Source organism: Parasteatoda tepidariorum, chromosome 6 (assembly GCF_982258835.1).
Source record: "Parasteatoda tepidariorum strain Cologne lab strain chromosome 6, Ptep-v5.0, whole genome shotgun sequence".
Classification (NCBI taxonomy): Eukaryota; Metazoa; Arthropoda; class Arachnida; order Araneae; family Theridiidae; genus Parasteatoda; species Parasteatoda tepidariorum.
The window spans coordinates 62,432,245-62,455,704 of NC_141760.1; the positions used below are offsets into that span (position 1 = coordinate 62,432,245).

Sequence of the window (23,460 nt, forward strand, 5' to 3'; positions counted from 1 at the left end):
ACTGCACACAATTTAAATTGTGTGAAAAAATTGAAACTGCTGTGCATCCATATGCTGTGATTTATATAGCCACAATGTAATGTAATTTACGAATATATCATTGAACCATAATAATTTACGAGCATCACTGAACTGCACATAAATTAAATTGTGATGCATTCAAATGTGGACTCGAAAAGAATTGAAACTGCTGTGCATTCATATGCTGAGATTTATATAGCCACAATGTAGTGTAATTTACGAATATATAATTGAACCATAATAACTTACGAGCATCACTGAACTGCACATAAATTAAATTGTGATGCATTTAAATGTGGACTCGAAAAGAATTGAAACTGCTGTGCATTCATATGCTGAGATTTATATAACCACAATGCAATGTAATTTACGAATATATCATTGAACCATAATAATTTACGAGCATCACTGAACTGCACATAACTTAAATTGTGATGCTTTTAAATGTGGACTCGAAAAGAATTGAAACTGCTGTGCATCCATATGCTGAGATTTATATAACCACAATGTAATTTCCGAATATCATTGAACCATAATAATTTACGAGTATCATTGAACTGTACATAAATTAAATCTCTGTGTATGTAAATTGAAGGAAATGCTTATAAACCAAATATATTTACTAATTTTTACCAAATACTTTAATTTGCGGGTTTTTTTTTATTTTTTATTTTTTACAAGACTACCATACAAAGTGATACTGAAATCCTTAAATATCTTGGATTTCGTGAGCAGGGGTAGGGACATGCTAGTGTTTTTAGGATAATATATTCAAGATATTTTTAAATACCATATGATATTTCATGCTGTCATTTACGATGTGAAGAATAGAAAAGTTACAATTCCTCATACTTTATCTTAAATGAAATCTTGAATGTAGTTTGAAATTCAAATGAAAAATATGAGAGACAGGAAACTGTCATTAGTTCACAGAAAATCTTTGATATAAAATAATATATCAATAAAAAGGGACATTTAATTAAAAAAAATCTTTATTTTTCAACGATAGAAAGATTTTTGACAAGCATAAATGGGAGAACTAAAAAATTTTTGTAAGCATAAAAAATAAATTAAAAGATATCTTTTCTTTCGTTATCACATTTTCTTCAATAAGAAAAAAAAATACTCCGAAAATATATTAATTCATGATTTTTTTATATAAATTTTTTTGAGATCTTTAATTATTTTCTCGTTATAAAATTTTTATGCCTTTTTCTTACCAAAAGAATAGCAGGTACGCCAAAACTTCTTCTTAATCTCAAACGATGTTTATAATTTATTCTGATCTTTTGAAACCTATGAGATTAAAAGCAATATGTACACCTTAAATATTTTTCAATGTTCTTTAAAAGAAAACGTCGAATAATTAATAAAGATACGAACAATCTTTCAAGGCATGATGTTATTCTCCCACTCAAATGTTTTATAATGTATTGAATGCATTTTATTAAAATTTAAGATATTTTTTTGTACAATATACATTGTTCGTTATAAATATTAACATTCATTGATTGTTTTATCTTTCGCATTGTAATTCTGAATGCAGAAGAATGTTTTGCTCCAAATTTATATTAGTTCAATATAAGGTCAATTATTAAATTATTTGATAATGAGAAATGCTTATTTTCTCATATGTATTTGTAATGGGAGATCGTTAAAAGCTATAAAATATATGTTACTCAATTTCTCTCAGGAATCTTCAGAAACTTAAAATAATCTAACTAAATTTATTAAAAATTTAGTTAGATTCTTCATAAAAATATCATCAGTTCTTCATAAAAATATTAAAACTCAATTATGGTTATCATGCGCCCAAGGGACCCTACATATGTTATAATGAATAAAATTCCAAACTCTATAATAGATTAAATTCATTTTTACGAGAATCTAAGATACCTATAATAAATTAAAAATATATGAAGGACTGAGTAGAAACATATCCTTTTCATACTGAATAAAAATTTTATATCGCTTCAATCAAATTTACTCCACTGTGTACTGATTTTAAATGTTGCATTCTACATCATGATTTCCGAATGATTTAAAATCGAACTATTTGCATTACAAGCATTTTCACTATTTCACATAGAATTACTCTAGTTGTCAATATGTAGAACCATGTCTTTCTCCAAAGCGACTTTCATTTAAATATGAATAGCACTAGCTTTAAGTTTGTTATTCATGAGTGTTAACATTCAAATCATTTGAAATATTTATATTTCGACCTTATTATTGTATTGTTAAGAGATTCATAAAATGTCAAATGTGTTTCTCAATTTAAATACACCAATTGATTCTTCAGAAATTTCAGGAAGGATTTTAAAAATAAATCTTAAATATTGAATTTCAAAATTAAATATATTTTTTGTTTTGCTTGTTAATACTCAAAACGTATGATTATTTTATCATAGTTTTCATCATCGCAAACAATTTATTTTCCTATACTTTTTTAAAAGAAATGATTTAAGTCAAGTTGTTTTTGATTCTAAGAGTTTATGTTATTCGGAGAAAAGTGTGCCTTCTTCCCAAATTTCAAATAACTTTAGTAAGTAATTTTTAAGAATCAATTATTTTTTTGAAAATAGATAAATACGATTGAATCTCTTTACTTAGATATTTTTGACTTAAAATACATTACACTGTTTAACAAATGAATATTTTGTGTAAATATTAGAACAAATATAATTATATTGAATATTTATAGTATTAGAAAAATATTGAGTAAGTATAGAATAGATAAAAGAAATATTTATGCCATAAAAAATTAATTTCTGGAACATCATAAAATTTATTTTATGATGTTCCAGAAACGTCGTGAAAATCGTGAATTTCGACGTCTTGAAAATCGTGTTTCAGAAAAAAACGGACTTTCCAGCATGAGGCAGTGCAGTTAAAATGGCGGAAAAGGATTGGTAAAAGAATTAAGTGAAGAATTAAGTAATTTGTAGAGAGATGAGAAAAAACAAGTCCAAAAAATATATCTATAAGTATCAAATAATTCCAGAAATAATTAAATAATACAAAACAGGTGTTAAACAATAGAGTACTTATTATACTTTATTCCGCAAATGGTGTCCTAGGAGTTGTTAATAAATATTTATCTGTTTTATATTTTTCAATTAAAGTAATCTGTTTGGTATAAGATAGGAATATTTTTTTTTACGTAAAATTAATTTGATTTCGCAAATTATTTCTCAAACAATATTCTAAGAAAAACTTTTCTTCCGACTTATTAGATATTGTACATAAATAGATGAAGTACCAAAAAGATTTCCGCTAAGTTTTTGTGCTTTATAAGTCTACACGCTTTTTTACGATACAATTAGTAATTTCTTTAAGAAGATAATGAAACATTATATTTCTTGTTTACTTAGAAAAAGTAAATATTATTTCATCAAAAGTGATCCATAGATTATTAGCTGTGGAATAATTAATTTATTTGGATTTACATAAGCGATTTCTTTCCTGATCCTAATTTGTCTTTTAAAAACTTTCATTCAAGGTAGCAGTTAAAAAAGAGGCTACATTAGCATATTATTAAAAATGTTTTCCTATTTATTAAGAATTTGTAACAATCTATGTGAAATATTGGGGATAAAAAAACAACAAGGAAAGTGTGATATTTTTTGCAGAATGTTTACCTTAAAATGGAAAACTAATTTTTTGTATCTTATTTTTTGCATAATATGAAAAAAACATCGGCTTTTGTTGCAGGTAGTTAAATCTGTGTTAAATCAATGCAGTGTTAAATGGTATGTCTTTTTTAATTCTATGTCAAATTTTATGAAGCATTTTTTTTTAAAAAAAATATTGGGAAAACTTAATATTTCAAAAAAAAAAAAAAAAAAAAAAAAAAAGAAGAAGAAAAAACGCCTAGCGGCTTTAGTGCTTGCGGAATCCCTTATTAATCAAATCTATTTATAATTTTATCTCAAGTTTTTATTGTCAAATTAGAAATTTTATAATATGGTCAAAAACTATTCTAAATTAAATAAAAAAAAAATTACATAAAGCACTATTTTTTAATGATCTATTTTATTATATACTTACAAATGAAGAGAAAATATCAAATATCATTTTGACCAAAGTTTTTGAATTTGAATTTTTTATTTTATTTTGTAACCGTTGTTGAACAGCAGGCTCAATTTTTGGGTTAACGACTACTATTGTTCATCTCTGTAGTCTTGTAATTTTGAACCTAATCCAGAAGACTAGGGAACTCCTGGATCAAATATTGGGAGAAATTTGCCGCGGTGGAGGACTTTTTGATGGAACTCGCATTTGTGTTACACGGAGAGGAAGACCACGAGGATCTTCCACGATCAGCCTTAAGGCAAAGGGCTCCAAGATCCATCGACCACTAAGGATATTTTAAGTCAGCACTGTGGTCGGTGCAAGCCGGATGAGGATTCGTATCGACCGTTCATCGCTGGGATTTGAACCGCTATAAGTATTTATTGCGACAAGAATCCTGATCAAAACGTTATAATTTTTGGCGAAAAATGTAATATGGTATTTTATACTTCCTGCCTTGTATAAGTATATTAAGAAGTTTAATAGCCCAATAGAATTATAATTTGGGCGAGAAGTAACGTTATAGTTTTAGGCCTTCAAACTTCGATTTTTACTACACCAGCAGCAATAAAGTTTATTGCAATATTGCTCTAATTAACTTTATAAAATTGAGGTATTCACTTTATTTTCCATTTTTTTTCTACATTTAATAGTCTGCAAAGTTTTATATATATGGAATTTTCATCGCTTTTTCTGAACTGCTTTTACAAAATCATATTTGTGCGCTTGCTTGAAAAATAAAAAGTATATTTGTTTTTCGTAACATGCTTTGCAAAACTTCTAAATTCTTAAAATTTGTTACATGAAGAGATAATTGCTTAAAAAATAACAGATACAACGATAAATTCCCCAAAGTATCCCAAAGTAACTGTATTTATTAATTCTCGTAATTTAAACATTATTTTTGATATTTTACCCTGATATGAAATTCAGTATTTCAAGAAATGTTTTTTAATGTCAATATCTTATTTTTTTCATTGTAAAAATATGCCAGTAAGAAGAAGAAACTGCTTTTATTTCGTCATATTTTAATATTTTGACTTTTTTGCATGTTTTCTAACAACTGAAATCCGACTTGTAAATATTAGGTAGAAATGTGAATTCATTCCTTCATTTAACTTGAAAATGACTTTTGTTCAGTTTCCAGCACTCTCTGTTCCCTCAAGAATAAGAAGTCATCTACTGCCTATTCAGAAATTCAAGGTCGAGTTAGTCTGCTTGAAGTTTAAAAGTATCACAGTTTGCTTATCTGCTTTTATACTGCTCATTCTAAATTCATGATATAAGTTGTATTTTAGAATTGCGAACATGTTCAGTTTTGCTTGAAAAACTCTGCGGAAGCATTTTTATATTGCAAATAGACACTTTTTTAGAAAAAAAAATATTTGCACCTCTATATAAGAATAATTAAGTGAAAATAACCTTTATATAACAATGTATTCATCAATATATTTGTTTAACCTCATTAGCTTTTTTAAACGATACAATAGCTTAAATTAATATAATCTTTCACAGAGAATAAATTTTTATAATAGAGGTGCATGCACAAATGGATACATTTTTTAGATCATAACTTAAAAGAAAAAAAAGTGCCATGCTGGATGTTTATGATTTGTCTGATAAAAAAAGAATCCATAATTCTGAGTAGTAAAACCAAAATATACATTATTTAAATTATTGATTTGGTAATGTTTACATTCATAAAGGAACGGCTTATCATAAATTATTGGTTTTCAGAAATTTAGTTCTTATCACCATACATTTATAAAAATACAAAACAAAAACGTGAATTTAACTAAATAAATTGTTTTTATACTCTCGCTCCTTAAAAACCACTACCAGTCTACCACTCTTCAAAAAACTCTATTTTTATGTTAATTTTACCAAGATCATTACCAAAGCGGTTCGGTGAAAACTGCCAATCTCTTTCGTGTTCCCTTTTAGAACAAGAAATACGGTACATTTTATCATATTCTGGCAGTTTTTAATAGATTTTTTCTCACTGAAATACTCTAAATTTCAAAACTCATTTGACACTATTTGAAAAATCTAAGAAAAACAGTTATCATTGCTAATTTACCATATTCAAACACAACAGTTAAATAACCGTAAATAAGATGGTAATCAAACTGTTAATAGTGAGGAAAACCGTTTATTAACTGCTTTCATCTTATACGGTTAAACAAGCAGATTTTTTACGCACTAACTAAGCCCACCTAATAGAACCACTTCCTTGCAACTGCGTACATATTATTGTTGAGAAGGCTAATCTGTCAGTCACATGATCAACAGAATGGGGGTGCGAGCCACAACATTGTCAGCGCAATATTTTAGCCATCCCCTTCAACACATGAAGAGTTTGCAGTGTCCTGCAATCCCCATTTTGTGTCCAATGCCTAACGAAACGCCTTGTTCCTATGTCCAGTTAAGAGTATTTTTCAAACCATGCTAATTGTAAGTGGTTAAAAAATGGTATAGTTTTGTACTCATAGTTTTATAACCATACAAGCTGTAAACGGTAGCAAAATCATGAACGTAAAAAATGTTCTTGACAGTAAGCTTTTTGGTTAATCGAATGGACAGACCGATGCAGGTTATTTTATCATAAATTTAGAAAGAAAATTCTAACAGTAAACAAAGTCATAAAGTAGATAAATTTTAAAAGATGATAAGAATTTAAATTATATATTAATAACTCTCAAAACCTTATCCCATCTAAGCAAGAATTCAGTAATGTCAGTTTCATTTTTCGGAACTGTCAACTCCTTATGGAATTCAATTAGAGTGGAAGAGCAATTAAATACTTTTTCAACGCTGAAAATGGTATAAAAACGAAGGGAGCTAAATTACTTGCCTGAAGTCTTGGCAGTAAATGAACCGCAAAAAATATGTATAAATTTTAAATTCTTTCAAAGTTTTTATAAAAATATATTCAATTAAGTAAAATATTGCTCATCATTTTTTATTTTCATGCACATTGAATAATGATTTTTGGAAACTTACTTCTGATTACTATGTGGATTTTTATGTAAATTAAGTTTTTCTAAAAACAATAATAAAATATTGAGATAACAGTCAAAAATGCTTTTATATAAATGATATTTCTTTTATTCAATAACACTTTAAGGTTTTTCCAGATTACTAAGTTTTAATAAATTTATTTTCAGTACTGTAGATTAGCATCAACTTTTTGTAACTGTCAGCTTTATTTTTACACTAGTTCTAACTTTTACAGACACATTTTACTGAATAATAATATTACAGAAGAATGTATCGCATCGTACGCATTGTAATTTAATATTTCATAAAAAAATTATAAATTTACTTAAAAAAATATGAATCAAATAAAATTAAGGTTTAAGAGGATAGTATGATTATAAACTGATTCTTTACATGATAGAATAACAAAATAATCGTGCGTCTCAGCTGTACACATATAATGTACAAAATGTTTCGATTACACCTACTCTCTTTATTTACATCACGAATAATCTCTAATTTATTAAGTCTACATATTGTGTTTATTTATAAGCAAAAGTTTTAAAAATGAAAAGTAATTTAAAAGAATTGTTGAACAACATACATTTTTGATCATATTTATTTGATAGAGAATGTAATCACTAATATCTAACTCAGTTTTTATACCTTATTTGAAATTTGGCCCATGAAAAATCTTGTCTGTGTATTGCTAGTATTTAAGTGAATTTCTGGCACTATACTATTTAGAATTATTCTAATTATATTATTTTTAGAACTATAATATTTTCATAGAATTACATTGTTATTATTATTTAGAGCAACTTCAAAAACAAGAGAAAGTTCTTTTTCAATATTTAATGCACCATTATCTCTTTAATTGAAATAATTTAGATGCGTATATGCTATTATGGGAACAAGTCAAGCTGTTTTTATCAAGTTTCTTATTCTTAAACATTGTAGCAATTACAAAAGTATTACATTTTTTTAAAAATGCCTAAGCGATTTTACAAATAGGGAAAATACTTTAGTGAACAAAAATGAATTACTTTACTTCAAAAAAAGATGATGCATGCACAGTGATGTGTTACAAGACATCACTGTCATAAATAAAATTGGAAAAATATGCCTACAAATTCCAAAAATACTTTTAAAAATACAAATAAACTATTCAGTTTTTAGTTCATTTATTCAGCATTCACAGAAAACATGTCACCGGACATTTTATTCCTATGAAATATATTTTCAAAAACTGAAAAAAATTTGCATTGAAATGAACCAAACATAAAATTTTCCTTAGAAATCACATTTTAAGACCAGTTTCTTAGTACTTCATGAAAAGGCATATTCTTTATTTATAGAATATAAAACATAAGCTTTGAGACAATCGGAATTCACTTGCAGATTGTATTCTTACAATGCTCCTGTCGTATCTGAGCGTTTGCATATTTAGAAAAATATTTTAGTAGTTTATGTTATCATTACTTGAAAAAATTTTAAAATAAAAATCCCTAAAAATGTTCACATGCCTTTTGTTTATATCTATATCTATCTATCTATCTATCTATATATATATATATATATATATATATATATATATATATATATATATATATATATATATATATATATATATATATATATATATATATATATATATATATATATATATATATATATATATATATATTAATTTGGTTAATAATTCTAGTTAGAAATTTTGAACAGTGTATTAGTCAATAAAATTTTTTTATACATCATTTATTTTATTAAAGACATGAGTTGTACAAGTTTTCAACGTTTCAAAGATAACTTAAAAAATATCGAAAGGAAGCATTTCTTTGAACCCTTCGTTTTTTTATGAATTCTACACTCTGTCGTAAAGATGATTACCAAAGTTTATTCAAAAGTCTAAGAAAAAAAAGATCTTATGTCACGAATGAGAAATTTTATCAGTTAATGGATTTGGAAAGTAAAAAAGAATATATATGTTCGAAGGCTCGACTCGAACGAAAGATCCTTCAATACATTTTACAAGAAAAAATGAAGTTTTGTAGAAAAATACGACAGAAAGTTAAGACTTTTCACTCTCTTTCTTTTGCCGTGAGCAGGTGAATTCTTTTTCGAAAGTTGAATTTTCTTTTTCAACATGTTCTCAAAAATAAAAATAAGAATTGAGTGCAGTTGAGCATCAGAAAACTCATATTCGGAAAATATAGTTTTGTTGAAAAAAATTTGTTGAGTTCAATACGGCAAAAACACCTTGTTCATAAGTTTAGGAAGAATGTCACATATTATACTGGACCAACAAGAAAGATAAGACCTGCCACATAACTTTTCTGATTTTTCTACACTTTTAAATCTCATGGGGAAAAGTTTTGTATGGATAAGTAAAATAAATAAACTAAATTAATTCTTTTTATAAAAATGGGATTTGTTTTAAAAATTATAAAAAACTACAAAGTATCAAGAAAATAGGAGCAAATAAAATTTTAAATAATAAAACAATATGTAATTGTTTGAAAAAAAAATTTTATCAACTTTTTGCTGTTTGAATTATACAATTATTTAAATCTAATGAGAATTTATTTTTTCTTTTAAGTATCATTTCCTGTTTTATGATGAATACATAAACGAAAAGCTGCAACTTTCTTTGCAAAGCAGTATACTTGATGTTCAAAAAAACAGTAGTTGACAATCCTTAAAAACCATAATTTTAAAATACTAACAAGTAGTATTTCTTTTTTAGATAAATAAGCCATCAGGAGAGTAGTTTTAAGAGAGTTTTTCATTGACTTTAGTAATATTTCGCAGGTTCTTTTTCAGATTTTTCAATGTGAAATTATTTCACCGTAAACCTTTCTTGGCATAAACGATTTTATTTAGATGCATTCTTATGCCACGGCACAAACATGAAGTATATAGAAAATAATAGTAATTAATCACATAATCAATGAAACTTCGCGCTCCATCATAGAACATTCCCTTCTCCTCACACCAAGCTAGAGAACAGCCTCCAGCTTCTTTTTTTTCTTAAGTTTTTTTTTTTATCTCGCAGCGCCATCTATTGTCGACGATTCTTACAAGTCCCCCCAAAGGAAGCACATTCGTCACCTTAGAGACAATGCTGCTGAGAGAGAGAGAGAAAACCTGAAAAATACAATGAACAAAAAAAAACAGCAACACAGCTTCTATTCAGGTGATGAAATTCAAGTGAGAGCTCCAAAATATGCAGCTCCCAAAAATCATAAATATATATATATATAAGTATATAAAAAAAAACTATATTCCTTATGATAAATAAAAACATAAATATAAACAATTCAAAATATTACAAAAAAAATTATTTTTTTTTCTCCTTTTACACGTTATCAATGTAAAAAAAAACACTTTTTTTTTTCTTTTAAACAACCCTGACATTTAAATTTTGTTCCGAGTTTAAGACAAATATATATACATGATTTCTTTAGGAATTAACTGTTAACCTTGATAATGCGTCGGCATTTCCATGTGAACTGCCCTTACGGTATGTTAAAGTCATATTGTAGCGTTGTAAGGCTAAGGCCCACCGAGAGAGTTTAGCCCCATGAAGGGTACTTCGGGTCAGGTAAGTAAGGGGATTATGGTCTGATACAATTTGTACCTTGGCACCGAAAATCCAAGTATCAAACTTTTTCAACGCTTCGATGACACAAAACGCTTCCCTCTCAATGGTTGACCATCGTTGTTGGCAAGGATTCAGTTTTTTGCTAAAAAATGCGATGGGCATCTCTTTCCCTTGTTCATTATTTTGAGCTAAACATGCTCCAATTGCAAACGCAGACGCATCAGTATAGAGTTGAAAAGGTTTATCGATGTCTGGAGTATGTAGTGATGGCATTTTAATCAGCTCTTCTTTAAGTTTGTTGAAGGATGCTTCTGCTTTCGAGTCCCATGAAATATTATTCGGAACATTCTTTTTAGTAAGGTTCGTTAAAGGTAGAACTATTTCAGAAAATTTTTGGATATATTCTCTATAATAGCTCACCAGCCCTAATAGACTTCTAACTTCCTTTTTGGTGGTAGGCTTAGACAAATTTTGGATGACTTCTACTTTTTCAGGATCTGGAGAGTGAGTGCCAGAACCTATTATATGGCCTAAGAACTTCACGTGACTCTTTCCGAAATCACACTTTTCTAGATTTGCGGTTAGACCAACACTTCGCAGAGTTTGAACCACCTGGTCGATGTGGTAGAGATGTTCATCCCAGGATCTAGAAAATATCGCCACATCATCAATATATGAGCGACAGTAGCGTCTATGGCGAGCTAGTACTTTATCCATGGATTTCTGAAAGGTACTTCCAGCATTCTTTAAACCGAACGGAAGGACCTTCCACTGGTAATGGCCAGCATGAGTGACAAATGCTGTATATGGTTTGGCGCTTTCCTTCATCGGGATTTGCCAGTACCCTTTCGTTAAATCGATTACTGTTATAAAGTGGGCTTTACCTATTTCAAAAAGTAGGTCTTTTGCGATCTTCATTGGATATGCGTCAGGAACTGTAAAGCTATTCAGAAGTCTAAAGTCAATGCACAGTCTAACGCTACCATCCTTTTTTGCAACGCATACCACAGGATGTGCCCATTCACTGTCACTGGGCTCTATTAGATCCCATTCTAGTAATTCCTTAACTTGGCGATCAACTTCGTCTTGTAGCGAAATGGGGACACGATAGGGTTTTAATCTCTTCGGACTGCAGTCTGCTGTAACTTTTATGTCATGACCATCGACATGGGCTTGACCTGGTTTGCTACTAAAAACATCGGTGTATGATTTTAACTCATTGAATAGTTCCTTTCGCTGGTAATATTTTAGGTCACCTTTCATATTTTGCAAGTGGGTCCATAAGTCTTCAGTAGATTTGTCCATAAGATCCGCTGGTGCATAGTGGATATCTCCAAAGTCTTCATCTTGGTCGAAAATGATACCAATATGATCCACTCGAACAATATAAGGCCTTAATTTATTTATGTGGAGTTCCCTTATACTCCTGTTTTCCATTTCGACTTTGGCAGAGTGAGGTCTGGCAAGATCGATTACAGTTGCTGGTCCTTGCCAAGTACTGAGCAATTTGTGAGATGACGATGGGATTAGCACGAGGACTTTGTCCCCCAACATTCAAAGTCTTATCCTTAGACCGTAAGTTGTATTCTTGATGTGTATCCGTCTTGAGAGATTTTGGAGTTTTCAGCTGCAATGTCATGAGCTTTTCTTATTTTTCCGATAAGATCATGTAGGTAAGTTTCAATTGAGCGGGATGCAGTGACTGGAACGCTACGTTCGCCTGTCCAGATCTCTTTCAATAAGGATAAAGGTCCCGGTGGCAGTCCTCCATACACCATCTGGAAGGGAGACAAACCAGTGGTGCTATGTGGCACTTCCCTGTAGGCAAACAGAAGATAGGGAAGGTGTAGGTCCCAATTTCTTCCATGTTCCTGGATATTTTTATTCATCATTTCTTTTAAAGTCCTATTCCATCGTTCGACAGCACCCATACTCTCGGGGTGTCCGGGAGTGGAAAATCTGGGACATACGCCAAGTAAGTCTTCAAAAGATCGGGTGAGTTTGGCTGTGAAATTAGTTCCCTGATCGGAACAAATCATTTTCGGAAATCCGGTTTGAGAAAAAATCTTCATCAGGACGTTGCATGTGGTCTTTGCACTTATTTCTCTAACAGGGATGGCTTCTGCCCATCTAGTGCATAAATCAATTGCACATATCACAAACCGATGACCTCTTCTGGATGGTGGTTCTAACGGTCCAATGCAATCAACACTCCATACTTCAAAGGGTGTTTCTGGTCTGACGATAGGTTGGATTGGAATTCTATCTTTATATGTGATTGTTCGCTTCAATTGACATTCCTTGCAGCTTTCACAGAACTTCTTAACGTCTTGTTTGATAGTAGGCCAGAAGAATGAATATTTAATTCGTTGAGTTGTCTTTTTCTCACCGAGGTGACCAGCAAGAGGAATTTCATGAGCCATTTTCAAAACTTCTGTTCTTTTCTCTAAGGGTAAAACAACTTGTTTGATGTTTTCGCCACAAATGTTCTCCGAGTGAAGTAGAATTTCGTTTTGAACTGTATAAGCATTTTTGTTCCTTTTCGCCCATTCATAGCATTTTTCTAGACTCTCATCTTGTTCTTGAAGAGTCTTAAAATCCAATTTAGTGTCATTTTCCATTTTTGCATTCTTAATGTCTTTTTGTGAAATTTGGGTAATGACAGCACAATTTGAAGTATTTTCTTCCAATGGTGATGGTTCGTCGCTAGAGTCTTCCCCCTCTGAAGAGGTATTCCATTGAAGATTACTGTGACAAAGCTCAATATTTTGACACAGTATCTCATAAGCTGAAGAACTTAGCAGCAAATCGGTTACCAGCTTCTTTGAAACAGCACAGGTGATAGGTACACTACCATGAAGTTCGTCATTTATTTTCATTTGGAAAATTTTCAGTGGAGTGACTTCGCTTTCTCCGAAAGCAGAAGATATCTCTATTTTACTTTCTCCTTCACAAGGTATGTCGGCGACTAACTTCTCGCGGACTACCGATATCTGGGCTCCTGTGTCTACAATGCCATTTAGAACCACGTTTCCGCATTTAACTCTGACGAGTTTTAAATCATCTATGTTTCCAGATATATCCACGGATTTTGAGACAGGAATAGAAATCTTGGCAGTTAGCACTTCTGGTTTTTCTTTTTCTAAAGGGAGTGGTGACGATTGGATTAAATTGTTTTGGGCAGTTGTAGGAGTGTTTCTAGGTTGTCGATTTTTAAGGCAAAATCTGGATGTATGGCCTTCTCTTCCACAAGTATAACAAGATAGTTTGGAAAACGACCTCTGTAGTTCATCACTCTTACGGGGTGTATATGTGCTTGATGAGCCCTGTTTGTAGAATGATTTGTTTCTTGAATTTCTTTCTGAAGGTGGAGAACGTGGTCGCCACTTTTCATTAGTTTTGTCTTTTGAGGGAATTCCAGTAGTTTTCCTTGAATCATTACGTACACTGTCATATTCGTCAAGCTTATCCGCTATTTTGGTTGGAGAAACGAAATTTGCCCACTCATCAAGAAGGTGGTCTCTTACTTCATGAGGTACCTTTTTCTTAAGTTGATCAGTGATAATGAGATTTTTTAAACTGGCAAAGTCTTTGATTTCAAGTCCATCAATCCACTCTTCGAAATAATTCGTGATTTCATAACAAAAATCCTTCCACGATTTTTCAGTGCTTTTCTGGTGCATCACAAACTTTTTTCTAAAACTTTCAGGATTCAATTTAAATCTCTTTAATAAGATGGCCTTAATGTATTCGTAGTCTTCAAATTTTTCTTCAGATTCTCTACCAATTAGTTGAATGATTTCAGAAGGCAATAAAGTTAATAAACATGACACCCAGTCTTTAGAATCAATCCCTGTTCTTTTAGCCTGTCTTTCAAATAAAGATAAATAAATCACGATATCGTCATCCTTTAACTTGAATTTAGGAATGAGCTTAATTAAGTCAACGTTATGTTGTCCGTTTCCATTGGGCGATGAAGTTTGAGTTAGTTGAGTACGGGATTCAATTTCAAGTTTTTTCAACTCAAATTCCATTTGTTCTCTTTTCTGCTGAGCTTCGATTTCGTCCTTCCTTCGCTGTTCCTCAATTTCTTCCTTCCTTCGCTGTTCCTCAATTTCTTCCTTCCTTTTCCTCTCTTCCACAATTGAGAAAAACATTTCTCTGGCAAACGCTTCATCATATGTGTCACTTTGTGTTATTTTGTTTTTAAGTGTTATAATTTTCATACTTGGCTCCACATCAATTTCTAATTCGGTGGCCAACGTTAACAAATCCTCCTTCTTACCCTTTCCCAAAAATGCCATGGCTTAAATTTAATAATTCTCAATCATAAAAAAAAATTAACGGAAAAAATTGACTACTTCCTAATTAATATTCCAATAATTTCTTAAAAGAAAACACATAAATGAACATCATTCACAAATCTATAGAAAATGTCTATTTTTGACAACCTCAAAACGAAATTAACAACCTCAAAATACTGAGAATACTTTGTAATATTCAGTTATCGATTTGTTATATAATAAACCTTATATAATAAACCTTAACACTTATGAACATTTTAAATCAATACTTTGTTTACACTAGATATAATATATACTTTCCTACAAGTTCACAAATTCAAAACATAAAAATTATTTTAACCAAAATAATTATTCTTAGAACAAAAATCAAATTCTACGTGAGAATGAAAACTTTAACTGAATATTTTAAATCATTAAATGCGATAAGAAATTTATAAATAACTTTCGTATAAATTTCTCTTTAAAATGTACGAAAACAAAATATATCATATGTATAAAAAAATTCAACAATGATACAATTCAATATCAAAATAATCAAATAGAATAAAACAAACTCAGCTTTGTATTTTTTTTTTCTTATTAAAAGACACTTGCCTCTTCTTTCAGAAATAAAAAAAACATTTTATGCAAAAAATAAAAGAAACAAAACAATCGTTTTAGAATGAGACTTCCAAGGTTGGTTGACGCCAAATTATATTCCGTTATTTGATACAACCTATGCTTTTTTTTGTTTGGTTTAATAAATCTTAGTTGATATAAATAATAGATCATTCAGCATTCTTTATTTTCGAAATACGATTGCAATGTTATATTTTATGCTGCTTCCAAAAATTTCCAAAACAGAATTTAAAAACCACAATAAATTCAATTTTATCAAATAAAATTTTCAATCACGATACCACGCTATATGTTATGCACTGGCGTGCTTCCAACAATTTCCAAAACAGAACTTAAAAACCACAATAAATTCAATATAATGAAATAAAATTTTCAATTATCTGGGACGAAAATCAAAACAACAAGAACAACCAAATTCTTTTTAGAAATATGCTATCTGCGTACTCTGGCGAGTAAAAGAATTCACTTTAGAACACTGACGTGTTCGTACTCTGACGAGTAAACTAAATTAATGTTCCATGTCGGAACACAAACATTTAATTTCCATTTTGTATAATTTTCGCCCAAATAATTATAATTACTTATTTATGGGAGCATACATTTACAAATATAAAGTGAGCTCTCACCTGGTTTTTGGTTCTGCATCATCTTCGGCGGCTGCGCCAGTAATATTTCGCAGGTTCTTTTTCAGATTTTTCAATGTGAAATGATTTCACCATAAACCTTTCTTGGCATAAACGATTTTATTTAGATGCATTCTTATGCCACGGCACAAACATGAAGTATATAGAAAATAATAGTAATTAATCACATAATCAATGAAACTTCGCGCTCCATCATAGAACATTCCCTTCTCCTCACACCAAGCTAGAGAACAGCCTCCAGCTTCTTTTTTTTCTTAAGTTTTTTTTTATCTCGCAGCGCCATCTATTGTCGACGATTCTTACAACCTTTAACTATTTTATTCATCATATGGTGAATCTTTTCTCAGCTCAGTTCGTTATACTTCAGGAAGAAGATTTCAGAGAATATATAGAAGATACATTCAAGTTTACAGGTTCGCCAGGTCACACACTTTGGCACTTCAAACTTATATATTTAGAACATCACATTTTAAAACAAATATTTAATTCTAATGTAAATCTTAAACTATTTTTAACGAGCTATTTCCTTTTATATAACCTTTCATCATGCTACTAATCAATCCTCAGACATGCGGTAGCGTATTTCGAATAAAGGTAAATTTTAAAAATAAAAATATTGAAAGCTTTTCGAAAAAAATGCTTAAGCAAGGAATTACTGTCGAAACACAATATATTAGATAGTCAAGTATAAGTCGCGTATAAAATAATATATTAAAGTTTTCATACTTGTCTTAGTAAATTATAAAATCTATCTAATAATGAAAGATATGAGGGTTTCTTATTAACTATGATTACACAATTAAATTTTGATACACATACTAAGTTAAAGAGGTTTGTTTAAAATAACCTTAAATATCATAAGTTCTGTTAATTGCATAAATATTTATGGAATAATTTCTATCTAAGATGATGAATGAACTTGTGATTTTATATTGTTTAGAAAGTCAAAGTAGGACTTGATTTTTCTCACAATTCTTTTCATAAATTATACTGAAACTTCAACGGATTTTTTCCTTAAATTCTTATAATTTAACAATGTAATGTCTCCAAACCATTTAAAAACAATTGTATAAAATTTTTTTAAAAATTACATATTTTAGTTATTTAACTCTAAATTATATTCGGGAAATTTAAAAAAAATATATTTTGTAATTTTGAGATGCATATTTTATTTAAAAAAAATTTATAATGTAGCATGTTTTTTTTTTTAACCAGAATTTTTTTACCACTTTTTTAGCGATAGGGACATTTTTGTATAATTATAGAGCATTTGTATTAACGAATAATAAATGATTTTATATAAAAAAAGCATTAACATTTTAAAATGCTAGTATTTCCTCAAGTTAAGTTCTTTCTCTAAGAAAATTCAATTTTTTATAAAGCCTATCAGAAGACGTGTAAGCATTATCTTAAGGAAAAATCTTAATGACCATTCCTTAATATTAATTTCTTAATATAATTTTCTTAATATAATTGTCTTAATATTAATTTCTTCATATTAGCATGAACCCTTAATATTAATTTCGATTTTTGCATATTTTGCCGTCGCAAAGAGGTCTTATTTTTAAATACGACCTCCAATTTTCGTTAATATTATTAAACTGAACAATACATTTCTTAAAAATTTAGATATTGTCACTTACAATTACGTAGTTTAAAATGGTGTAAAAATTCATTTTTTACAGTTTAAGCATTTTCAACCATTGATAAATTTAAGAACAAAAAGTAACAAATAGTAATAAGATATTTTTTTTAAACTTAGCTTCTTACAGGGTTAATAAAATGTTGTCCACTTTCCTGATTTTATTATGACCACAATTTCAATATTGTGGCTACACCTCATATTTTGATGGTTAAGGATGCAATGATCAATAATGCAGAAAAATCTTTAAAGGGTAATGTTTAGGCTTCAAAAAGCATTTTTTGTTTCTGATTTTTATAATTTTAAATACAATACAAACGTTTAGATAGCATATTTAAGGTTAGATCCTCTGACAGTTAAAATTTGATCATACCTCGTTAAAATTTGATCAATCAAACTTGTTAAGAAATTTTTTATTTATTTTTCACTCTATACACAAGTATGAAAAATTTCAAAATAATATACTTTATTCAAAATATAGTATTTTTAGAAGATTCAGAAAATTGAAATATAAATTACGTGTTAAAAAAGTACGTTTTTTAAAGTTGTGAAAATGTGTTCTAGACTTTCTTAATTTCAAAATAGAGTAAATGTCAGTTATTTGTCTTTCAATTCAAGATTGTTTCACCACAGTCTAAAATTAATTTTAAATATGATAATTTTTGTTTTCTACAGGAGTAAAGAGAGTTAAAAATTAAAACCCAGAATAAATATTTAATCTAATGATCAATTTTTTGAGTAGTACGTTTCAATTTTAATAGTTCGAGGATATAGATATGCTTTCGAATAAGCAATTCTTAGATATGTTTTCTAATTAGTGCAGACGATATATGAAGTTACAAAATATGACACAAAAATGGGCTTTCTATGAATATGCATACCTTTTTTCAATGGGTATGGATTATTAACCCTTAAAATATTGGGGTAGGCCTAATTTGGAAATGGTGGGAGAGAAGCAGTCAAAAAATTGAACTTTTTAACGCTTAATTCAGATTTTGTGCATAACGTTAATTTTCAAGGAACTTAAAGTGAATAAAAAAATTTACTCATATCAATGAAATTCTTTTTTTAAAGATAGCTAGTTCAATATCCATGGAAGATAAAATATATCTATATCATATAATATTAAAAGATTTCGTAACTATTCATTATTTTTCTTTATTATTTTAATTAAAAATAATCGAAAACTATTTTAACTATATCGTATACAAATTTTTATATAAATTTAAAATATGCATTATAAGGTGGAAAAAATACGAAATTGTTCGAATAGCTTCGATTACAAATTATAGATAATTGTAAATTCATCCCTGCAATGCATTTCTGTATACCAAGTGTATTAATATGCCATGTTTAGAATTAACGGGGAGTTATGCCTTCTAATAAACGGTATATAATTCAGCTGTCTCATATGCTTTTCGATGCATAAAAATTAAAGGTATTCTGAATTATTACTGTTTTTCAAAATGAAAAATATCTTTAATTGTTTTAATTTTCAAATTTACTGTCAGATTTCATTATAAAACTATAAACCCATGATAGTATGTTTTAATTACTCACGAAAATTGTCATGTAGCAAACAATTAAAGGATAATACGAAATACTAACTAAGGTAAACAACGTTTAGAGCACAAAAAGTATTTATAAATGCAGACAGCTGTTTCGGATGCTCAAAGGACTACCTTCATCAATGCAAGGTCGCCCACTTGTGTATTTAATACAAAATACTGTTTGTTGTAAAATCATATTCTTTTTACCACTGCATATTATTTAATACTTAAGTGCATTGTTTATTTATATAAAGAAACTTAGTATAACTATACAACAAAACAACCCTTTCAAAGTTAAAAAAAATATTAAGAACTTACTTAAATATGATTATATTATTATACATTTAATTGCTGATGGAGAGGAGTGAAGCACACCAAGAAAATAATTAGGCATATAGTAAGCATTTGTATTAATATTTAATATTTTACTATCCATGTATATAAGAGAAATCTTTTTCCTCTATTTAAAATAACGAAAAGTTATCTGTTATCAAAAAATATATCATTTGAAAAGAGAAAGAGTCACTACATGTCTATTGACTGTGTTAAAGGACTCCTTTGTTTCAAGCCACATCGTAAAATTGTAATAATAAAAATTTAAATACAGATAAATATTTATAAAATTTTATTTAAAATTATACGGTGTTAAAAATAAACATATGACGTTTTAAAAAATATGTATCAAATTATTTATTTATAAATGAGAAAAAAACATTTATGAGAATAAATTTTTTAGTTTACGATTTTGATCGATCCTCTTCACAATGACGGCTCGCGAACAATCAATAATATTTTTTATTTTCTTCTCCAATATAATGCAAAACATGCAAAAACTTTTCCATACATTATCTTAACTATGCGATTTTCCCAGAAATACCCAATGCAGATTTACTTTTTATATTTGTATGAAAAACCATTCTGATACATAACAAAAGATTTAAACTTTGCAATCTTCTTGCCAGTAGAAAATTCTTACGTTTTAATATTATTTTCGATAAGAAAAAAACTTGAACTGGTTATGATATATGCTAGAATAGTAAGTTTTGTGAACAGAAATCATGCCAATTTTGCAGTTTTTACTATTATTTTTGGTCATATTATATAAAACCTTTTGAAGCTTTAAATTAAAATTTTTCTCAGAAAAATCTAAATATTTATAGAATAGAAATATTATGTAGTGCTGCATTTTTTTGATTCATTGTTTTTATTATTGTTTATAACTGCTTTGTATTTTATTGTCTGGTTGAATATATATGGAAGAAAACTCTTAAATCTATAAAAAATATCCATTTAACAAAAAATATACACTTTTCAAAAAATGGAATGTTGACTCTTTACGTAGATTAAAAGTGAAGAAATAGAAGAAATTTAACTAACATTTATAATTGCACTATTTTATTGCTCAAAGCAAAATTTTATTTACTTGATGGAATTATTAATTTCGAAATGTCTGCCTCTGCACTGTCTCAGTTATGTTATTTTCACACTGTTAGATTCAAATGTCATAGAGATTTCAGATCACACTCTGAACGCGATACTTGTCTCCCCCATAATGTGTAACTCGACATATGTGAGATGACGATTATCAAACCAAAGTTACTTTGGAAATTTCGGAGCGGAATTTTAATGATGTTTAAATCTGTGACAATATGAATCTTATTTAAATTAAATTGTTCACAAATAAATTTATACAAAAGTTTAAATGACAACTAGTTTTTTGAATAAATTTCAGACAGAATTTGTATTTTTTTAGATATTTTCTAGGAGGAAAGGCAAGAGTTTCACGTAAACGAATGACAGGTTACGATTTTCTTAAACTGAAAATTTAAGCTTTTAATTTTTTGTTCTTTTATTTATTTTTTCTTGTTACATTATTTATTTTTTCCTGTTATATTATTTATTTTTTTTTAGTTTCCATTTCTTATAAATGATAAAATTATTAAATTACCATTAAATTTAAATTTTAATTTTAGCATTTAACTCCTTTTACAAGAAATTACTTTAAAAAAATTGTGTATTTTTAGAAAAAACGATCAAATGTTAAGTTTTTAAATTATGATTAAAAAGAAGAAAGTTTGCAAGTGAAATCAAAACATAGACTATCACAGAGCCGATGATAATTACGATAAATTTGAAACAATTTCAGAGGGAATCAAATATTTAAAGAGATCGCTGAAAGTAAACAAGTTTGTGACAGGTATTTGACTTTGGCGGCATTCCCGCCATCGCCAAAGTCGTGAAGGAATTATACTTGGCGAAAACATTCACTTCATCCGATTGGCAGTCTTGAACAAGGATCACTAAGATCCATAACCACCGCGTGGAATGTTTTGATACGATGTGTTGAGCTAAGGTGATTTTCATCCCTTGTTACACTCAAAAACCACGTGTTTTTTGATGCCGCTCTAATCGAAAACAACTGAATTGTTTAGTGCTTCGTCTAACTCAAACGCAACATATTCTTTATTTGTGGATATTAATTAAATATTATTAAATGGTGTCACATTCTTTCATGAAATGTTATGGAAATACATGAATAAAATTAATTTTATCTATCCACGTGTGCTGAACATAGTATTCTGTGTTTCATGCCTCTTAAATGCATTTGAAAGAAAACATTAATGGATATAATAATTATTATGATAGTTTAACTATATTAAGACTATTAAGAATAAACAGTATACTCTAATTTGCTTTTTATAAAAATGACAAATACGAACGTGGATGTACTAGTGTGCTTTTATTTAAACATTATTAATATTTCGAACACTGCAAAACGTGAAAACAACATGAACTTAATTTAATTTTTTAATTAAAGTGAATCTGTGAATATGTGTTTTATTAATTTATAAGACCATAACAATATATTGTACAAATGGGCTTTTCATTGTTAGAAATATTCTCCATAGTTTTTTTCTATTCATTAGGTAAGTACTGACTTTTCATTTATCAATATGAAATGAAGATATAATGTCGTAAAATGTGAAAAGGAAATAGTTTGATATAATAGAAATACACAGATTATTCATCTATATACACCTTTTAAAATCGTCCTGCAAATCGAAAAGATATTTTTCTTCCAAAAATACGAAGAAAAAACATTTTTCTATAATAACACAGTGTGTTTCAAGAAGTAATTGATCAGAAATTATTTTTATACTCAAATGAATATTTATAAAAATCTTGTAGCTACATAAGCTTGCTAAAGAAGAAAACATATTCACTATTTCTTAAAAAAAAATCATAATTTATAAGTAATATCAATTCATCATGATTTAAGAATGTTATCATTCTGTCCAAACATCTATAATGTGCTAAAATTCCGTAATAGTCAAAGGTGACAAAATTAATGGCTATTTGTTCTTATAATACTAGTCTTTAATAATGTTTATATAAAATTAGGATTTAATATTTTAGGCAAAATTGTCTAAATTAATATAAGCCTGTTAAATAGAACAAAAGGCTATATCTAACATTATCTTAACGCTAAATTAGGTTATTTTGTATATTAGATAAAATTCGCAGAATTATTAATATATATTTCAGTCTAATATATATATATATATATATATATATATATATATATATATATATATATATATATATATATATATATATATATGGTAAATAAACCATACTTATGGTAAATAAGAAGTTAAAGAACAACAGTCTTAAGCAAATTATGTATTTCTTTTAAATTGTAATTTAAACAATTATTAATATTTGCATAAAATAATATAATATTTGCACGTAAAAAAATTCTTTTCCTTTGTAAATTTTCTATTGATATATTTTTGTAACAAATATTTAAACAAGACCTTTCATGAGATTATGTTTGCAATTATGTTTCTTTTTTCTGTTTAGAAAATAAAAACCTATTTGCATTTTGAAACTTATTTATTGCACAAAGCTTTTTGAATATTTGCATTATGTAGGCATGGAAATTAGCAAAACAATTTAGTGTACCTGATATTAAAAGTACTGTTTGAGGAAATGGTTAATTAATGTTATCAGTAGGAATGTT

The 23,460-nt window shown here is 28.4% G+C and overlaps 2 protein-coding genes across 2 annotated transcripts in view; one reads left to right on the top strand and one right to left on the bottom strand.

Annotated features, from left to right (window-relative positions):
• Positions 1-12,246: 12,246 nt before the first annotated feature.
• Positions 12,247-14,712, bottom strand: LOC147808075 (uncharacterized). Its single transcript, XM_087166856.1, has one exon. The coding sequence runs from the start codon at positions 14,710-14,712 to the stop codon at positions 12,247-12,249; it is 2,466 nt and encodes an 821-aa protein (XP_087022982.1).
• Positions 14,713-21,713: 7,001 nt separating this feature from the next.
• Positions 21,714-23,460, top strand: part of LOC107457170 (cell adhesion molecule Dscam1-like) — a 269,534-nt gene continuing 267,787 nt past the window's right edge. The window contains exon 1 of the mRNA XM_087165950.1: positions 21,714-22,363. Coding sequence (XP_087022076.1) covers positions 22,312-22,363 — 52 coding nt within the window. The 5' untranslated portion in view covers positions 21,714-22,311. The remainder of the gene's footprint in view (positions 22,364-23,460) is intronic.